Source organism: Sebastes fasciatus, chromosome 5, assembly GCF_043250625.1.
Source record: "Sebastes fasciatus isolate fSebFas1 chromosome 5, fSebFas1.pri, whole genome shotgun sequence".
Taxonomy (NCBI): Eukaryota; Metazoa; Chordata; class Actinopteri; order Perciformes; family Sebastidae; genus Sebastes; species Sebastes fasciatus.
Window position 1 is genome coordinate 10,607,941 of NC_133799.1, and position 20,773 is coordinate 10,628,713.

Sequence of the window (20,773 nt, forward strand, 5' to 3'; positions counted from 1 at the left end):
TTTAATCATTTAATAGTTAGTTGCAGCTAAAAAAAATATATGTTAACAAACTTGAGGTTCTTTTATCAAAATGTACAGTTTAATTTTAAAATGTGCTGCTACATATTAAGACCACTTCCACAACAGTTCATATGTTGCATCCTGATTGTAGAGATGTTTTCTGCATGGCATTGTTGTCCTTTTCAACTCTGACTGGCCTCTGTGGTTGGACGGTCCTGGTGATCAGTGAAGGACAAAGCGGAGAGTTCATCCACTACTCTGGGCTGTGGAGCTGAAACAGGCAGAGCTGCATTTCCGTGGACAGTCGCAGGATGTGAGGACGCCTGTATCGAGACACAAGGTATAAAAAGTGCACCACATTCAAGCATGTTTATAAGAAGGGCTACACAAGTAACGTGTTGTGCTTTGAGCCTTGTGTATAACAGTAACGGTAATTCCATTGCAACAATTACTCTCAGAATTGGCTTTCTTTCTGTAATTAAATTTATTTTTTTTCATCCTACCACAGCTGGATATTTATAGTGACTGGTGCTGGTCGGGTCCGGCTTTGCCAGAGTCTGAACATCTCCGTCTCTTCCGTTGACCAAACGTACACACAGCTGCATGTTGCCCACCTTTTTAAATTGACAGAAATTCACATACATTTAGGTGTTTAATTTACTACCTTGTTCCATCTCTACCTAAAAGCTGCATCAGCCTGAAACTTCAACCTAGATTTCTTCCTAAATAGTATATTTCCTTGTATATTAATATCTGATGGGTAACTAATGGACGGTACTTTTTATTTGGTGTTTGCTCCAAATCCATGTTGTCTTTATACCTGGGGCACTGAGTTGAGCTGGGCAAAGCTTAAGGAAGGTCTGATAGGCAGACTGCGCACTGGCACCCTCCAGTGGCCACTACGGAGCTGGTGGTGGAGAGAAAATAATCAAATGTTATGACATTTACTATAAACCAGGGCATTCTGTAATGGGGCAATGAGACATATGGTTAAAATGCAAAAATAGCAGATGGCGATTTATAAACTTGCATGATAATGTTTCACAGATGAATGATAAACTCTGCCAGGTGGTGCAATCAATTTATTTATTACCTTTACAGGTGCAGACACCACTGTGTTTTTATTAATAAACATCAATAGCATGATATTAACTGAGCTGAGGCATTACAATGGAATCACAAATTCCAATTAGTATATAATTAATTTCCACATTTCTTTGAGCAGTATGCAGCTACCTGGTTGTATCGGTCATAGAGTTCCATGCGTGTCCAGCCGCAGGACGCCAGCTTGAAGACGTCCTGGCTGTGAACATCCAGATCTCTGGCTGCCTGCAGCTCCACCACTAGAGAGAGGGAGGGTGACGGTTGGATCCTGGAGGGGTAAAGGGTTCATGTACATTTTTAGATTTTCTTTTGTGACAATGAGGACGGCTTGATTCCCTCTTCTCAGGAAAAGAAACCTCACTTGAATGTTTCTACCACTTGAAATTAGGGCTGTGTATTGGCAAGAATCTGGCGATATGATATGCATCATGATGCCGGAGGGGTAACAATTCAATATATTGCGATACCGTAAGAAAGACGATATATTGGGAAAAAAAAGTCGGAAAAAAATGTCTGAAAAGTTGGAAAAATGTTTTTAAAAAGAAAGTTGGTAAAAATGTTGGAAAAAGTCTAAATGTCTGAAAAAGGTTAAAAAAAAAAAAAAGTCTGGAAAATGTCCCAAGAAAATGTCTGAAAAAAGGTGGAAAATGTTGGGAAAAATGTCTGAAATCAAGTCTGAAAAAAATTCTGAAATTTTTTTCTGGAAAAATGTTGGAAAAAAAGACTGAAAATGACCGTAAAGAAAGTCTGAAATGTGTTGTTTTTTTTAAAATCTAATTTTAGGGAAAACTGCCACAGTATAAAGAACACACTGCCATATGCATAAAATCTGCGTAAAATTGGCATTTATCATATTCCCTGTAACATCCAACATTATAGCACTACTTGGAGAGGGAACATCATTTTGTGAATTAAATAAAGTATTGGCTGAATTAATCTTAAAAATCGATACAGGGTTTTTGAGAATTGATACAGTATCACAAAACATAATATTGCGATATTTACGATATTTACTTACACCCCTACTTGAAATAATGACTATATATACTTTATATGAGCCAGGTGTTGAGCTCAGGCCACATACCTACCCCTTCGCAGAAGGCATGCATGAGAGTTTTGGTAGTGTTCTCTCATTTTTGGTTACCTACATGGGATAGCTATAATGAAGAGCAGAATACCTTTTCCCTATTATTTACCAAGTTCTGAAGTCATGTCCTCCAATCACTCTCACTGCTGTATATTATAATAATAATAAGCAGCTCTTGTTCTCTAGGTGTTGCTCCTACCTGGGTACAGGCTGTTTGACCGACAGGAGGGCGTAGTTTCCAGGGCTGAGGCCGTGGGTGTACGACACGGACACTCCTGGCATGCACTGTACGGTGGGAAGGGCAGTCGGCGGTCCGACCTCCTGACCTTCTGAGTAAAGAGCCACCACCATTCGCAGCGCCCTCTGAGAGACATTCACTCCCAGCACCAGGTCGTAGAAAACCACGAAACCAGCTCTGAACACAGAGGACTCAATTTAATTTTGGGCTAAAACATTGACAGACCAGTAGATGGTTTAATGTGATATACAGATACTTTATTTATTACTTAAATATGCTATTTGAATATACAAATCACTGCATGATGTGAGCTCAGTGTCTCAAATTCAACTGACGCAGGGTTGTAGGGGGCCGGACCCAGAGAGTCCAGAGAGTCCAGGGAGTCCAACATGCATCTTCCCGGTGGAGAGGAGAAGGATCTGGACTGGAGCTGAGGGACACATAGAGGAACAGTATCTGAATCAATGTCACAGACAAACACTGTCAAATATACTTGGAGCTGAAAACTAGAAGAGTTGCCCTGTTCTGTTGTGTTCTTTTGGTAAATGTTTTTGACTACAAATGTAAAATGAGTACCAGTGAAAGAGGTGCATGAATGTGAGTGTTGGGTTGGAGTGGGAGTGGAGTTGGCGGAGGAAGAGGAGGATGAGGAGGAGGCTGTCTCCTGGGCCTGGGAGCTTCTTTGCTTCTCTGAATATCTGCCTGTAAACTGGAAATCTGCATGAGGTTTTCCCTCTGAATCAGCTCAAGTTCAGTCCTCACTGCTGCTGGAGAACACACAAGCAACCACACACATTTTGCCTTTCGGTACACCGTGTCAGCAGCACAACATACTGTAACATGTTATGCAATAAATATGAATCACAATATTCCTAGATGATGAATTCAATTCCTATAGCTGCATGTATCTCAATGCAAGGTGGAAGGATTAGCTATTAAGAGTTTGTATAAAGCTATAGGAGGATTCTGTGTTTCACTACTAATTTCTTAAATTACCTTTTGAACCACAGGCCTCTGGCTCAGGCCCCTGCTCCAAAATAACGTGCCCAAAATGAATAGAGTGTATCCCTGCAACTACATGGTCTATTTCAATAATCATGGTATCATGATAAAAGTAACGTGTGATTTCTGCAGTGGTGTGAAAATATGTAAATGAAGATGGAACACGGACTAATTGAAAGATTACCTGTCCGCCTAACAAAACTGTACACTTTTAGAGTGAATATCCCTTTGGAATGATGCAGTTGCAGCCCAAAGCTTTAGCAATAACCATATCACAACAGAGGCAATCTTCAAATTGGCCATTTGGGTACCATCTGTACCATTTGAAATTTTCTCAGGCAACTGTAAAACTCTTAATTTAATTGTTACTATATTTATTAATTTCATCTAAATGCAACTGTTTTGGGCTTTATTTTAAAATTAATCAATCAATCAGACCTCTATAGCAGTGATTCTCAAAGTGAACCCCCAGGTGTTCGTAGCACTCTGTCAGGGGATCCGCAAAATAATTTGCTATAAATTATAAAATTGTGCTGTATCATTAAAAAGCCCATATCTTCAGATGGGGACCATTTGCTGCAATAAAACAAGCATATTGTGTCCATTACTCCCACGCACATTAGCTTTGGGCCAATACAAACTCTGATAAGATTGTGACACACAGCATTAGTTAATTATTTGAAGCCCTTACTAAAAGTCAGCTTTAGACTGGTAAATGGGTAATTATAAATATCTGGAGGACTATGCCAGTCTTGCTACTGTTCATTTTCTGAAAGCTTTTAAGATCGATTACTTGAAATGTAGGATAATAAATGCTGTCAAGTTGAGTCCAAATACAATTTGAATGAAATCACCCCTCTGTTTAAAGGTATATAAATTGTATTAACATTCAATAACATAGCAAATATCCCTGCTGGGGACTAATAAAGGATCATCTCATCTTATCTTAAAGGTATTAAAGGTAATAATTATAGTTAGAATACTTATAGATAATAATAATTATAGTTAGACAAATTTAGGAAAATTCAATTAGAGTATATGTATGGCTCAATAAGGAAGGCGGTTAATAATTAATAATTGACTTATGGAGAAGGGGTGGGATTAAATAAATGTATACTTCTTCTCACTCCTTTTCGAATATGTAAATCAAGGCATCAAGTGTTGACAAGTTATTTTTCTTACGCTTTTCATTGTATGTATGTAAATACTTCTTGTTTCTGACTGTACACTTGTTGGTATGATCATTCTTTATCTTTATTTCTTTATTTCGAAATAAATTTTTAAATTAAATCTTATGATTCAAATTGAATGTGTTTCTGTTTATCACTATGAAGCATGTCTGAGGTTATACTTCAGTTTAGGTTTCACAAATAAGGAAATACTTCATCTTTTGGCACATCAGCACCACATCATCATCAGTTCAGGACCTTGAAAAGATTGTGCAAGAAACTGCGTTGTCCTCTTACCCGTTTTGTTGGTTGCTGGTAATATGTTTTCCTAATATTACAACTTTTTTTCTTGTAAAGTTATGACTTTATTCTCGTAATATTACGACTTTTATTTCTCCTAAATTTATGACTTTATTCTCGTAATATTACGACTTTTTTTTCTCCTAAATGTATGACTTTATTCTCGTAATATTACGACTTTTTTTCTCCTAAATTTATGACTTTATTCTCGTAATATTACGACTTTTATTTCTCCTAAATTTATGACTTTATTCTCGTAATATTACGACTTTTTTTTCTCCTAAATTTATGACTTTATTTTCGTAATATTACGACTTTTTTTACTCCTAAATTTATGACTTTATTCTCGTAATATTACGACTTTTATTTAGGTTGAAAAGTTTTAGAATACAAATAGTTTCAGTGGCATCTAAGAGTACAAATGGTAGCATTATGCTTAATCTGTGTTATGATAAAGAGGGGGTCCTCCTCCATAAGGGGTCCCTGGCCACAAAAAGTTTGAGAAAAACCATAACTCATTGGTCTTTTTGAGCAGCTCATTGGATGAGAGCAGTAACATGATTCCTCCACTAGGTGGAGACATAGAAAGTGTCGTCACATCTCAAATGCTCCAGCGACGTTAGCCATTAGCAGCGTTGATATGCCCTTGAACTCAAGTTTTGATAAAACACAAAACAGCAAAGGTAAGACATAATTTATGATCATGGCGAGCGCGCATGGGACACCGACCCGGATAGATTTTTACGTGTAAGAAGTTACAAACAGTCCCTTTAATTCAGCTAACAGTTAACTTTTCACAGTAATAAAATAAGAGTTTTTATTTGTGTCCAACCGTCATAGTTATGGTGTCGCTCCCTGCCCAGCTGCATCCTGAGGATCTCCTCCTCCAGTCTCTGGTTCTCCTGCTCCACAGCCAGCAGCTCCCAGCTCGGACCCCGCTGAGGAGGATTCACCTCTGGACACAAGGACAACAATGATGTGGACAAAAAGGTAATTTACTCTGTTTTATGACACATATCTGGAGTGTGTACCAATAAGTTTTAAAATCATATATTACCAATTCGGGGTTTGTGTTTTGCATTCAGCATACTATAACTAGGGTGACCAGGTGTCCCACTTTATGAGGGACTGCACAGCATTTTTATCCCTTGTCCTGTGTCCCACATATTGATACTATATGTCCCACAATTGATTTTCAAAAGTCAAACCACTGCAGGACAGACACTTTTCTAAAATATGTCTTTTATCCAATGGCATGAAGAAAGGCTGTCATCATGTGGGTAAAGTGCAGGTTAACCTGTCTTTGCTAAACTACGGCCAACGGGGAAGAGTCACAAGCTATGCAGATTTAGGCAGAATATGATGGAAACTACCACAAAGAAATGGAAATGCAGCTACAACAAAGACTGGGAAACTACTTATAACTATGTGAAGCCGGTGGAAGGGGATTCTCAGTTTCAAAATTAGTTATTTTTCAACCAGAGGGCAAAGCATAGAGATGTTACAAGGGGCAGAATGGAAATGTTAATTTTTTTAAAGTACATTATATCGAAATTGAAGACTTCCACTCAGGATTAGTAACGTGTCCCACACAAACATGCTTTTAGTCCCACACTTGGTTTGTTGGGATCTGGTCACCCTAGCTATTGGTGCCTTCAAATGAAACTCCTGAGCTGGTGTTTACAACATGGGAAGTTGTGTACACAATATGCGTGGCGTTATGCAAAGGCATAATGACAGAGGAAAAAGATGAGGCCGTTGGGAATATCGACATTTTCCTCAGACCTATTATGAAATTACCAAGAAAAACAATTTACGAGTAAAATTACAATATACTAACTTATTATGCACCGAGAAATGAACTTCCATGGGCTCCGCCATCTCTCACAACCTCAACAAACACGTCACAAGTCGTGAACTCGGAGGTTTCAGAAACCTTCCACTTACGAGGTCGTGAATACGACATGAAGGGGCGTTCATATGGACTCATCTCGTAAACACAGTAAACACGACCCCATTTGAAGGCACCATATAACTGATCAGATGAAAAGAAATGTCGGACCAGAATCCAATAACCATGGACTCCAGTCAGTTTTTAGAGTGGAAAAATCAAGCTGAGTAAACGTAATAAAGGCTCCACTGAGCACAGCTGTGTTGACAGTGTTATACAAGCACTATACTGTATGTTTTCTGTTCATCATTGCTCTGAGTCTTACTCTTCTTTTTGGCCTTGCCGGCTGTCGCTGGTTGGTTTTTCTCCAGACTTTGGGCTTCTGCCTGCAGGTCAATCATTTGTGCCACAATGGCTGGATCAGACCCACCTGACTGCATGTATGCCTGCCACAGAGCTCTGCAACAAAGAGACCTGATTTACCCTCACATTAACCAGGCAGCTCAGTAGAACTAATTCATATTCATGTAGCCTAAAGAACCTGATTTTCTTAGTGGCAACCAGACAAATTGGGGAAAAACTGCATTCCATCTTGTTTTTCCTTCCAATACAGCGTTTTTTTTTAAAATAAATGACTCTTGAAGGATGTAGGTATACCTTATCTGTGTAGAGAGAGGGCCGTCCGCACAAGAAATTAGCTCAAAGCTGTCAGGATGCATCTTTTGATTCCTGCGTGGATCTGGCTGAACGGCGGGTACGGAGACCTCTTGCAAACTAAAAAAACAACAAAAACGAGTAGATCATCTAAATTAGATCATATTGTGTATGGAAGGTTTCCCAGCCGTAATCCACCCTACAATATGAAATTCAATTTATTCTACCACAAATGTTGCAATGAGGAACTACTACTATAAAGAAAATACATCATTGATGCTCTGAGTCATCCTGCAGCAAGAAAAAAAACATATTTTACTAAATATTCATCTTGGAGGCAGAGCACCACAGTTGCAGTCATTTATTTTTGAATCCTCCATCCAACATAATTAACCCTAACAAATACACATTAAATAGACTCTTTGTTGTATCCGTGCCTGCTCTGGCAGCACAGTTAGTGGTTACACACTGAAATGTTGCAGGTTGGATCTCTCTCTCTTTTGAACTCTCAGTCGTGTATTGATAAGGACCTCTAAAAGCCTAACATATAAAACACAAACATCGGTACACACTTACTGTGATGTACGAAGATGTTCAGCGAGTTGTTGCAGCGTCTCCTCGTTTCTCTCCTCCTGCTCTCTGAGCTCCATCAGCAGACTCTCCAGGTGAGTTGTGTTGCTCTGCTCAGACAGGACACTCACCTGATGGGCCAGCTCTGACACACACACACACATTCACACTGCCTTAGAGCAATCTTCGACATCAACATTGAGTGTAAATTTGAGAGGATGAAATTTTACACAAAGGCCGAGGAGGATGTTTGGTTCACAGGGTGTATTTATCCCTCACCGTCTCTGCTGCTCCAGCTGCTGGTTGTGAGCATGTATCAGGGCCAGTTCGCGCTCGTGGTCCGTCGCCATTTCCCTCATCTCCTCCAATCTCTCACTGTGACCCAGCTGACGCCCACTCGCCTAAATAACCATGTTTATAAATGAACAGATTCATGCACAGCGTTGGTTCTTAAACATGTCACACCCTGGAGCAACATTATTCATTTCTTTTTGTACTCTTGTCTTGTACCCGTCTCCATACAGTGACCCATGCTGACACCACTGGCTGATGACTTAATCCATTACTTAAGAGATTTTACAGTATAGAAGAAACGTGCACACTTATAGCACCATGGCATACTGTAAAGTGCTCACCCGGTGCTATAAGATGAAAGGCTTAGACGAGGACAAAAAACTGACAGAAGACACATAGCCCACCTCAGTATCTGAGGTCCTTTTTGTCCATTTTGGCTGATTTTCTTCAATGGACATCCTCAACTTGTGAAACTGGAAGTCAAGAGAGATTTTTTTTTGTGTATTTCGGACACTTAAAATGTGCCATTGATAATAATTAGTTTAAAATACTCTTGTGTATATGTCTCTATAATATAATACCCTACTTCCTTTTTGAAGTTGCCCTTCCCATGTGTCATGACTGACAATGATATTCAAACATGAATTTTTAATCAAAGGCAATGAAAGCACCTTCAGTGTTCGGTAAAGTGACAGTTAAAATGAACGTGTAGTCAAAATGTTGCCCTGCCACCTTCATCCCTGTTGGGGCACTTATGAATTATCTTGTGAAGCTTAGGTAACATAATAATGCTCGCTGGGAATTAACCGTGGATAAATGATTGTTTTGTCATGGTGTTTTAGATGTTGATGTTGCTGTAGTGCAGGAGAGATGGAGACTGGTTGGCTGGTGCAATGGTTCAGTTTTACCTCATGTGTGAGATGTTGCAGAGCAGCGCTCTCTGTCTGACTGGTTGCTGGTGTGTCCTCTGCTCTTGCCGATTTAGGTTTGGTATCAACGCTCCTCCACCTGGTGATGTTTCTTCGTTGACCTCTCAGCTGCTCACACAAAGACACATGCAGCGTTTTCCATCTCTTTCCTTAAGTCATTTTATTGGTTACACAATATATGCAATGCAATGCTGCAGCAGCAAATAATCTGTTTGAGATAACAATTCCTAGTGCTTATTTATTTTGTTAACTCTAGTGCATAAACATTGTAAAAAAAGTTTTACCCTAAATTTTCACTGCATTTTTTGACCTATCAACATGCCAAGCGGACCTCCCTACAAGATCAACGCTCAACTTTATGGGAAGTTTGTGACTTCATGTTATTATAAATATATAATACAGTTTCATGCGCATCTCCTGCAAGAATAATGAGATATTTAAATATATTTAGCAATGTTTTTAGGTAAATGTACTCATTCTGATCACATAAATTGCCTCTTTGGTTTCTTTGTTTCACCACCTGCTCACACCTTGCTCTCCCTCACTAGATCAGTATGACTCACTTACCTGAATGAGATCAGGGGTTCTTGTCTGTTTAGGGTCCACACATCCAGCTTTGTCTCTCATGAGAAGTTCAGAGCTTCGTCTTTGCACCCGAAGGTGTCCTACCTCGCTCCCAATGCAGAACAGGGCTTCGTGTTTGTCAAGCAGCCCAGCAGAGCGAAACACCATGTTACAGTCTCTGCAGATCAATTCCATCTCCATCTGGTGTCAGAGCTGGTGTTTATCAAGAAAGAAAAAAAAAAGAAGGTTTGCAGGAAGCTGAAATAAAGTTTGGTTAAATATTAGATTAACCCTACCCAAAAGACTGTGGGGAAAAAACACAAAAAGAAACAATATTAGGCCCCCCCAAAAAGTCTTATTCTAAATTAAATCGAAGGATCGGCTCACTTAAAGGTTGTAAAACATGTTTGGTTTGTTCCTTAACTACGGAGTTACTGGCTTGTATGTTTGCTAGTAACTGTCACCATGCCACTCTGTTGTAAGGGTGTGGTGACCTTTCTCTAAACATACCACATTACCCCTGCCTCTTTGTTAAGTATCAGTGTCATTTTATATGAATGTCATTTTAACACGTTTTCCCATCAGAATGAAGCCTGCATTAACAGTGACTTTGGGGATTTTCTGTCTGAAGGATTTTCTGCACTTTCCACTCCAGCCACATTAAGCTAACACTGCCCATATGTTTTCTTCTACCCATTTGTATATTCATAACGTGCCTTTTTCAAAATTCTCAGACTGCCTGATGTTTTCTCACTCTCGACTGAGCACTCTGAGAGGCTGACTGCAGCTGTGCAGAGGACGTCTGGCTCCAAAGCATCAACTGTAAAAGACACTAGACCTCGGTGAGTACACTCTGATTTCAGCAGTAAAACAAACTGAAGTGATATATAACAATTCTATGTAAATAAAATGTGGATCTGTTTCTACCAAGGTTATAAAAGTTTTGAATTTTCAATACGTTTTTATTTTATTTTAGTTTTGACTATTCAATTTTATTCTAGTTTAGTTTTAGTTGGTTTTCAGTGTGCGCTTCCTTGTTTTAGTTTTTATATATTTAGCTTTAGTTTTACAGTACTTTTCGTTTTTGTTTGGGCCAGCTATAATGTCTCAGAAGTATGTAGCTATATACAAACAAAATACACAGAGAACTGTGTAGGAATGGACATAATGTTTCATCTTCGCTCTACTTCAGTGACACAGTTGTGTCATAGCGCCGTCTCCTTAATTGTTAAGTCTGTTAAATTTCTGTGGTTCAATGTCCCGAGAGTTTATGGGAATTCATGCTTTTTTTTGCAAGTGATATATTAATTATAGGTTAAAAAGAAACTGAATTGAATTCACGCTGATTTTTATTAGTTTTTTACCAGGCAATATAGTTTCACTTTAGTTGTACTTTTTTTCTTAAAGAATATATTTTTTATTTAGTTTCAGTTTAGTAAAAATATTTTTCACTGCTTAATTTAATTTTCTTTTCAGTTTTAGTTTACTATAATAAACCTGGTTTCTACCAGGCAAATTCAACTCCATTTTAAATGTTGAACTACCTACTGTATATTCAGAACCAAACACAATTGAACTGGGTTGAACACAAAATACACACTTCATACACCATACACTAAGCTTCTCTGAATATATCTGAGAAAGTGGAGAGTTTAACTGAGAAAAAAAGACATTAAACCATCAATTTGCACCTTCAAAACTTAAATTTCTTGTACATTTTCAATTCTCTCCCTTATGCTCCATTGAGTATGAATGAGTGTGAATGGTGCCCCCTGCTGACAGCTGTGTGTACAGTCAGCTTTACTGTTATACTGAAGGTTGTGGTAACTTCATCACTGCAGTAGCAACAGATATTTGTCTCCAGTTGTCTTTATTAAACACTCTGTATGCAGTGTAACGTAAACCATAGAGATGTGCTTGATATGTGAAATTCTAATCTAATAATTGAGTCAGGATAGAGGAGGTCTGACCAGTGAAAGTGCAGGAGGCAACCAACCTGTGCCAACCAATCCATTTGTCTGGGTAGGATTGTGGGTAAGGTTTGAAAGCGAAGTAGTGTATTTAGGTATGTTTGTTTTTGTGATCTCATGTATGGGCAACAGAGAAGTGGACGTTGTTGCAGGAGTGGTTTGAGAAGTTTTTATGGATATTTTGATTGTTTTTTTGCAGCTGAAAACGCTTGCAATCCTCTATAACGGTTTAACTGCTGTATGTTTCATACTCAAAAGATAGATTATGGTTGGGCTATCACTTAAAGGAGTATCCAGTGTCTTGGAATTTGCGCTTATAAACTCATCCATTCAGGATGGAAGGATTTTATGCACCACAATTAAAGATTAAATGGAGTCTTTCCCCTTTTATCTTTAACAACGCTAATATTTTCACTTTAATCTTTCAATCTCGCCCTTAGTTCCAAGGCTTCCTGTATTAACTAACTCTCAGTGCTGCATTTAAGGGCCAGCATCAGACTGCTCTGAAGCAACAACAGCCTCCATAATACTGAGATAGACTGCTGCTGCTGAAAGCTGAAATATTCAACATCCATCCACACCTCTGACAGAGAGAGAGAAAGAGAGAGAGAGATAGTTGAGGACTTGAACTCCATTCTCTCTCCCACATCTCTTCTCCTGCTCTGCAACTCACACTCACACACATGCCAGTCTGTTGCTAAGCAACTGTAAAATAAAGCGGTAGGCTCTGAAGTCAGAGAGAGAGAGAGAGAGAGAGAGAGAGAAAGACCGAGAGGAGAGAAAGAGAGTTCACAAGTACCGCAATCCACTACTGTTTGTTTGGCTCTGTACATGATCCCACCACAGCTCTCAGTATACCATCTGTGGATCTGCGAGGACTTCTGGTTCTCCATCAGTCGACCAATCAGCGTCGGTTGGGAAGGCTAGGGAGGCTGAGGGGGGAGGCGGGCCCAGCGGTTCCCTAGGTTACCTGTGTGATGGACGTCCAGCCTCCTGCAGCGGAGCGCGCGGCATTGTATCAGTGATGCTCCTGCTTCCCCCCGGAGACTGTGGAGAAATCTGGAAGAGACGGAGAGAAAACACACAAGAGCAAGAGGAATGATAATTATTTAAAGTCCTTCGCGGTCTTCCTCCTGCATCTCTCTATACTGGAAAGATGAAAACCGGAGAGCTGGAAAAAGCCAGCTAAAAGGGAGAGGAAAGGATTCCTGAAGAAAGGGGGATTTGTTGGTAAGAGAAGCCCCTCGCCACTTTTTCTCTGTCTGTCTCGACTTCACCAGTCACCTGTCCTTTGCCAGCACTGTGAATTACGGGATAGCAGGTATAAACGGGGCTTTTCTTTGGGCTGAATGTTATATATATGTGTGTGTGTGTGTGGGTGAGACAGAGAGAAAAGACAGATTCTCTGCATGCTGCGTGGCTGGTAGAGGAGGTTACTGTACATTACATTGGATGCCTGTTTTACAGTATGCTTTAGCTGAGTCAAGAGCTGCTGGTCTATATGGGAAATATAGGAGCCAGTGATTAAGATGACACCGTACATATGAGCTGTGTCAGTCATTTTTGGGGCTACAGTTACAGCTGAGGCTAGGATTTCTAGGCTTGCCTACTGTATCTGCATAGGAGGAGGAGTATTAATTACATAACGCTCCATCTATACTCCTGTATCAGGGCTGTGCAGCATCACGCTGTCCCACTAGTCCAGAAAAGCTTCACTGCTATAGGCATGTTTTCTACTGTTAACCTAGAAAGACATAGAGGCAGCTTCTAGTGAGATAGTCTGGAGGAATCCATCTATCTGTTTGTACTATATGTCCTGGAATTAGAAGATTTACAGTGGTTTATTGGTGTGGACAGATGTGTGAGTTAACAAGTGGGATGCAGGTGAAAAACTCTGTGTTACAGTTTGGAAAGACAATGTGACTCAGGTCTGTAAGTGCAGTTGCAGTCGTGGTAGTCGTGCCAGTTCTTCGTGCCACCAGGATTCCCTAAAACCTCCATTAGTCACCTCGGGTCAGGCGACAGCCGGCGCCTTCGTGCCCTCAGGACTCAGCTGTGCACAGTCAGGGGACTTGGCTTTCTGCTCGGCTGCTCGACCACCTGAGGACGCCTCAAACACTTTTAGGCTGCTTTAAATCAGGTGTGAAAAGTTTCATCTGCATGAAGTCTTTTTTTTTTTTGTTCTGCTGTTATGTTTCGTGAAATTGACAGATTCTGTGACGTAGAGAGGTTTCGACAGCTGAGGTACCCTGTAGGGAACAAATTATTAGGCTCTTGAATTGAGACCAGATGGAACGTTACAGATGTGTTTTTGTACTTTTGTGAATACAGAAATGCAGCAAAATAAAATAATCTTCTGTCACATAAATATTATCACAGATTTAGGAAGGCACTGAAATTTAATCCAAAATACAATTAGTTTTAGATTATTCTCGCACCTCTTGATACATACACTTAATACGGGCAGGTAGAGCTGAGAGGATTAGTTGATCATTCCATCAACAGAAAATGATTGGGCGACTACTTTGATGATCAAATAGTAGTTTAAGGCATTTTTCAAGTCAAAATGCAAAATATTCACTTATTCAATCTTCTTAAATGTGAAGAATTGGTGCCTTTCTTTGTCATATTTGATAGTGAACTGAATATTTTTGGGTTTTAGATCGGATAAAACAAGCAATTTAAATCTGTCACACTGTCACAAGACTTGTTGGTTGCAGCACTACAGACATTCAACCTTTCGTCATCCATTTAAAAGATCTTTGATCTGGTTTGGGTCCTTTGTATTAATGTCGACAGACTCTCTAAATACTAAATTATATATTACACAAGCAAAAACAACTTTAACAAGTCATGCAGTCATTTTTGTGTAGCATGTAGTTTACCCATTTAATTGATTCTGCTCATAGTTTTAATGCATAATCAAACCACTTTCAACAACTACTAATTTCTATAAAAACATAGTGACCCACAACAAAAACTAAAGCTAGAGTTAAGTCATTTTTGCACTGCACTGTCTTTGGTGAGATATGTTAAACAAGTTTAATTTGACTGTTTTTAACACAAAAACTCAACAAATGACAATATAAAGAATTTACTATACATCCACCAAAATTACCTGGCAGTGTAGAGACGGCTTTGAAATATCATTTAAACCATAATGTAGGGAAGAACACTTTACATATAATATAAAAGAACAGTTAAATTAATAAATAAAATGTGAGAAAGTTTTTAACCAGTTTGGTTGGTGAATAGTCAAAAGGTCTGTGGGTAATTTGAAAAACCTGGATACGGCCCTGACTGCCCTAAAACCTAAACTACTTTCAGTCAATTGAGTTAAAGGTGCTAAGCAATAATATAGCAGCAAACAACTATTTGCTATGTAAAGATAGAGAGGCGTAATGTCTACCTGAGCAGAGAAGGAAGTCGCTCTCCCTCTGTGTGTGTCGTAATCAGAGCTTTTCTGTGCTTTATTTACGTCGCCAGGCCGGCCACGCAGGCTTTTATTGCATGTGAGTCCCACTGGCTAGCTAACCGCCGCCGCTCTGCATTGTGCTCATATTAGGGTTTTACAGCTGATAACGCCGTCCCGACCCATGGGGTCGTCGTGGAAGCGTAACTCCCACCCTCCAGATTAACTCTTTTAGCTCTCTCAGCACTGTTGCCGTTGTTTGCACCATTGGGTGCTTGCCGCCGCAATGTTGAGAGCCGTGTAGAGGCAATCCTTCAATCATAGATGTGCTCTGAATTTTGAATTTAGCACCTTTAAACAAAAGCCGAGCTTAAGCTTGATTAAAACAGAAATGCATGCCTCCCGAAAAATAAAATAATTTTATCATCAAAATCCTCAAAAATCTCATTTTGTATTACATATCCAGATCATTTTAAGACGCTAGATAGTCAATAGATGGAACTGACTTCTTTGTAATACGTTTATGAAGAGGATGTTGTGCTTCCTCCGCCTATGATCGCGCTCTCCTCCTGAATGGAGACATTTTCCTTCCAACCATCTTGATGTAACTGACTCACGCTGCTCATAAAACTCTGCTCCATCTTGTCAAGTGGAAGAGAACTGACTAACATGGCAGCCTAACAGGTTTCTGAATTAGTCATAAACTAAAGAGATTCTGTATACAGTTAATAGGTTTTATGAAGCTGTACAGTGATTACAGGTTTGATATCAGTGAGTCCACACGATGAATTCAGATCCTCGCTGCAGATATAAATCTACAGAATAAATCTATCAGCTTGGCTAACAGCTCAGATGGAGGCTGCGGGCTTCCTGTTTCGCTATCAGTGAGAGTTAATCAGGTATTCCTTAGCATTACGGTAGCTACAGTTGGAGGTGTTTCGGGTCTCTCGAGCTACTGCCTGTCTGCCTGCCTGCGTAGGAGGAAACATCTCATCTTCACAGCTCTGTCTACTGCAGATAGAAAAGCTTTGGGATTCGTTTCTGCTTCATTAGACTGCATGCAGAGCAGTGGCAGGGAAGATGACAGAGAGAGAAGGGGGGATGAGACAGACCAGGAGCCAGATTTGAGCCCACAACATCACAAGTACATGATATTCACCCTTAGCCCACGGATTCACTGGGATGCCCCACAGCTGAGAGCTTCTTCGAGCCAACTGTACAGTAACATAGTGATTAAATCCCTGAGTCCCTGAAAGCCTCAAATCTCTCCTGACTGGAGCTGACCGGAAAAGGTTTTGTTGAAATAAATCCTGTTTTAGCACAGGATCACAGGATGACGGTGTATCAGTGACAGTTTGTCAGCTGCAATGTGTCAACAGGAGGTGCTAAATTGTAATTAACGCCAAATTCAATTGTAAAGTTGTGCTGAAATTACATCTTTTAAAAGTGGGATTGAAAATCTTAAAATTCAACCAATATTGCGTTAATAGTGCACTCATACCGGGACTATTTAATGTGTCTGAAATGTCCAATGATGATTAACTAGAAAGATGCCGTCTTATTCACAATACACACATTAATACACCCACACTTACTTGTGGGGGCTCGTACTGACATAATGGATTTCTAATCTCCTAGTTTAGCCCAAATGTAACCATCACCACAACTACATTAATCCTTTCTTGCCGATAGATAGATAGATAACTTTCATGTCTGCAAGCTAAATATGAAGCTAACTAGGAGACAGTTCGCTTAGCTTAAAGACTGGAAGCCAAAAAGTAAAAATGGGACATTAAACAATACTTGCATAATGCACTTGCAAATAGAAGAAAATTAACAATGCAAAATTCAAACAGCAGCCAATATATTTAAATATGAAATACATGTGTCTGTGATTGAGAAGGGTTTGGGATAATGTGGCTTTAGACTAATGAAACTGCAGAACTGAGGGCCGTTACTGGTGTTAGATGACGCTGACACAGTATTTGGTCCATGCTCAGGAGAGGTGCATCATAGGGAGTTGCTTATGCATCATTTTGATACACCTACACATGTCTAAAATGATGCACAAGACATCTAGAAAATTTAGATGTGATGGTGCAGCCTATAAAAAGAAAGTACTCTATGTAATGTGGTGTTTTCAACTGATGTCCAGTATGGTACCTGTTCAATAGTGTGTTATAGATACATGGATTCCTGTGTGGAGGATGTGGATGGTTTTGATTCTGTGTCCAGCTGGTGTATATATACATATATACACACATATATATATTTATATCAAGATGATTATCCTGTCTGCTTTCAAGGTTAGACTCTCTTTCTAAAGGTGATTTTGTCACGATGACACCGTGTGGCCCCGACTGTATCACACTCACGCAGCACTGTGAGGTTCAGTTTTAACATCCTACAAAACGTTGCTAAGCAATATCATCCAAGAGTCAGCATGGAGGCTGCACCTGTATTTGTTGCCTGGCAACATTTGCTTATTGGACATCCTTATTGGGCTTCAGCAGTTTAATTGCTAATGGGAGATACTGGTGACATGCTGGTCCGTGTCAATAGAGTCTGAAGCAGTTTGTAATATTTGAAGTACTTCGTTGAGGGGGGTTCGATTTGATCTATCTGCCTGAGGAAGAAGTGTGATGATGTTTCTGACTGCAACTGACAGCTTATATCATCACTCCCAGTAACATCATTAATCACATTGTGCAACATGTCCAAAATCCCCAGTAAATTACAAGACGTAAATCAAACTGTCTTTCCCTTCTTTCTTCGAGGAACTATCAGTTTGAAGATTGACGGTTTCTGATAAGAACTTCTGGGAAGGTTTTACTCTGATTGAAGGAGGATGGCGGGTGGCACGGTGATGCAGTGATTAGCACCGTCGCCTCACAGCAAGAGGGCTCTCCCCGTGTCAGTGCGGGTCTACTCCGGGTCCTCCTGCTTGCTTCCACAGTCCAAAGACATGCAGGTTGCCCGTAGGTGTGAATGTGAGCGTGAATAGTCTGGCGACCTGTCCAGGGTGTACCCCGCGTTCGCCCAACGTTAGCTGGGATCGGCTCCAGCCCCCCTGCGACCCTGAAAAGGAAAGGCGGTTACCGATAATGGATGAATGCCATGGTCAGAGACTAGCTCTTCATTAGGTGGAGGGATATGATTCTGGTGCTGATGACAACTTGATTAAAGTCTCTTCACACCCATGGTTCACAGGTGTTTTCACTTTTAGCTGATTAGACCTCCTCTCAGGACTGTGTGGCTGTTTACAGATCAGACTAGAAAAACACCATTTGTGCCTCTTATGTGTGAGACATATCATTTTTCTTTCAAAACCAAGAAAGTTGCTCACTTATGATGCAAGTAAAAAAAATTACACAAATATAAAGTGATGGAAAGTAATATTAATGTAGATTAATGTACCTGATGCATCTCAATGAACAATGGGCCTTTTTTTTAATTCCGGAAATACCTTTAAAGCAGCAGTACTTATTGAAAAAAAAACAGATGCTTTATGATTTTTATGTGATAACACATTAGAGCCATAAACTGAGCTTCATTGACTCTGCTGTTGCACCTGTTAGGGCGGGACAATATACACATTTATGGTTGTTTTATGGAGATTGGTTATATCAGCAAACTGCCGGCATAGTTATGCCCTGAAGAAGAGGACTAATCAGCTAGAATATCAGAAAACATCTGTAAACTAATCAAATTAAAGTAGGTTCAGTTCCAACTGGGGCACCCTGACCTACATATACAGACAGACAGGTTCAAAACAGTCATACAACACAACCACAGATAGAGAGAGAGACTGTTAGTAAGATGAGTTTTTCTAGTCTAAGTGTAGATGAAACATTTCCTAAGTAGTCTGGCTTCAGAAAGACTCTCTCTGTGTGTGTGTGTGTGTGTGTGTGTGTGTGTGTTTGCTTGTCTGTATAGTTACTGTATGGTTGCATCATTCTCAGTAGGATTTTGAAATGGTGAGAAATGAACAGAGAGGGGAAGGAGAGAGAGAGAGAGAGAGAGAGAGAGAGAGAGAGAGAGAGAGAGATTAGGGAAACAAAGCTCGCCAGGTTTCCACTGATTTTTGTGACATTTTCATGGCAACACTGAAAGATATTTACCTCATCTGTCACAAATCAAGAAAGCAGCATGAAGAAGTGATGACACACCTTCAGTAAAGAGACTCTGAGAGTGACTCACTCAAACGACGAGCTTTGAACTGTTTCCATTATCAGACAACATGGAGGCTTGTTAGTCTGTGATCACCTAACAACAGCCCAACAATCCATGTGTCTGTTTGTCCTGCAGCTTCAGATAACCAGGGTCTGTCAGATTCAATGCTGTTGTCCACAATAAGGAATCACTAAGTTCATTGGACTGCGAATCCATGTGTTTTTGATTTTATAATGACTTTTTTTTGTTGGCATTACCTCTAATTCAAGATACATATGTGAAATAATTTTGGCCTACTGTCATCCCTGGATCTCAATCACTCCTGAACTCTGATCAAACGGACAAACTAGTTGATCTGAAAGGTCCCTACAGCGATCAGATAGATGTAGTGGAGTAAAAATACAATATTTGTCTCTGGAACGCAGTGGAGTAAAAGTACAAGGTAGCATAAAAGAGAAATACTCAAGTGAAGTACCTCAAACTGTACTAAAGTACGGTACTTGAGTGAATGTACTTAGTTACTTTCCACCACTAATTATCTGCACCTGTTTCTGCCATATGAAGAACACGGTGCCTCTCCATCAGGAGCTCACCTGACTTCATGAGGCTGAATCATGTTGGGATTAATTTTGCATTATAATTGTGCTCCAGGGCGTACATAATACAACAGGCTATGGAACAAAGGGCTGCTACTGCATGTTTACAGCCGTGCTGTTTCTTTGTTTATATCACCAACTGTCACAACAACAAACAAAACAGAAGTTCGCCCACAAAAAACATTTGATTTGATTTGATATACAGAAAAAAATAATGGAAATCTAAGAGCAGGAGAGTGTTCATCGTTTATTAAAAGGAGGAAATAAACTCACTCTATGTGGGTTAAATATAAATTCCTTTATTGTGATTGATGATCAGTCGAATGCGTGTTCCTCCTGTTGACAGTGGAGACAATCAAACGCTGTCTGTTGAGAATCAATATATTTTAAATCAGGACAAGCAATCAAAAACGCTTCACTGAAGATCTAAAAATAAAGCTGCAGGGGTGGAAATCCACCTGACGTGTGTGTGAGTGTGCCTCTGCATCTAATATCTGCCAGCAAAAACACAAACCCACTTATAATGACTAAAGTTTAGAGAGGCAGACATTCTGCACCAAATTACATGACAGTTGAGATATTTCAGTGTGGACCAGCTGACAGACATTACCATCCCCAGAGCCTTGCCGCTAGCCTGGCTGAACTGTTGTGTTTCTCCTTCTGTGATGGTCCAAAGAGGTCTCATCTATCCATCATCTTTATTTGAGTTTCAGATAAATCATTTGTGAAACCTGCAGAAACCCTGACTCCTCTCCTCCTCTCTCCTCTCTCCTCTGTTCCATCTTCTCGTTCTTCTCCTTTCCTTTTGTTTCATTTGTTT

At 39.9% G+C, this 20,773-nt stretch overlaps 2 protein-coding genes across 2 annotated transcripts in view; one reads left to right on the forward strand and one right to left on the reverse strand.

Annotated features, from left to right (window-relative positions):
* Window positions 1–182: 182 nt before the first annotated feature.
* On the reverse strand, window positions 183–10,038 carry ccdc17 (coiled-coil domain containing 17). The gene is made up of 15 exons (XM_074636711.1): window positions 9,806–10,038; window positions 9,218–9,346; window positions 8,714–8,782; window positions 8,295–8,416; window positions 8,022–8,171; window positions 7,449–7,565; window positions 7,117–7,250; window positions 5,733–5,855; window positions 3,006–3,196; window positions 2,765–2,859; window positions 2,391–2,606; window positions 1,237–1,372; window positions 821–907; window positions 504–614; window positions 183–323 (listed from the first exon to the last, which is right to left on the reverse strand). The coding sequence occupies exons 1-15, from the start codon at window positions 10,001–10,003 to the stop codon at window positions 183–185; spliced, it is 2,019 nt and encodes a 672-aa protein (XP_074492812.1). The 5' UTR covers window positions 10,004–10,038.
* A 2,517-nt stretch (window positions 10,039–12,555) lies between these two features.
* The window catches only part of lrrc7 (leucine rich repeat containing 7), a 132,005-nt gene continuing 123,787 nt past the window's right edge, over window positions 12,556–20,773 (forward strand). Inside the window, exon 1 of the mRNA XM_074635020.1 lies at window positions 12,556–13,002. The gene's annotated coding sequence lies outside the window, so the exon portion shown is untranslated. The remainder of the gene's footprint in view (window positions 13,003–20,773) is intronic.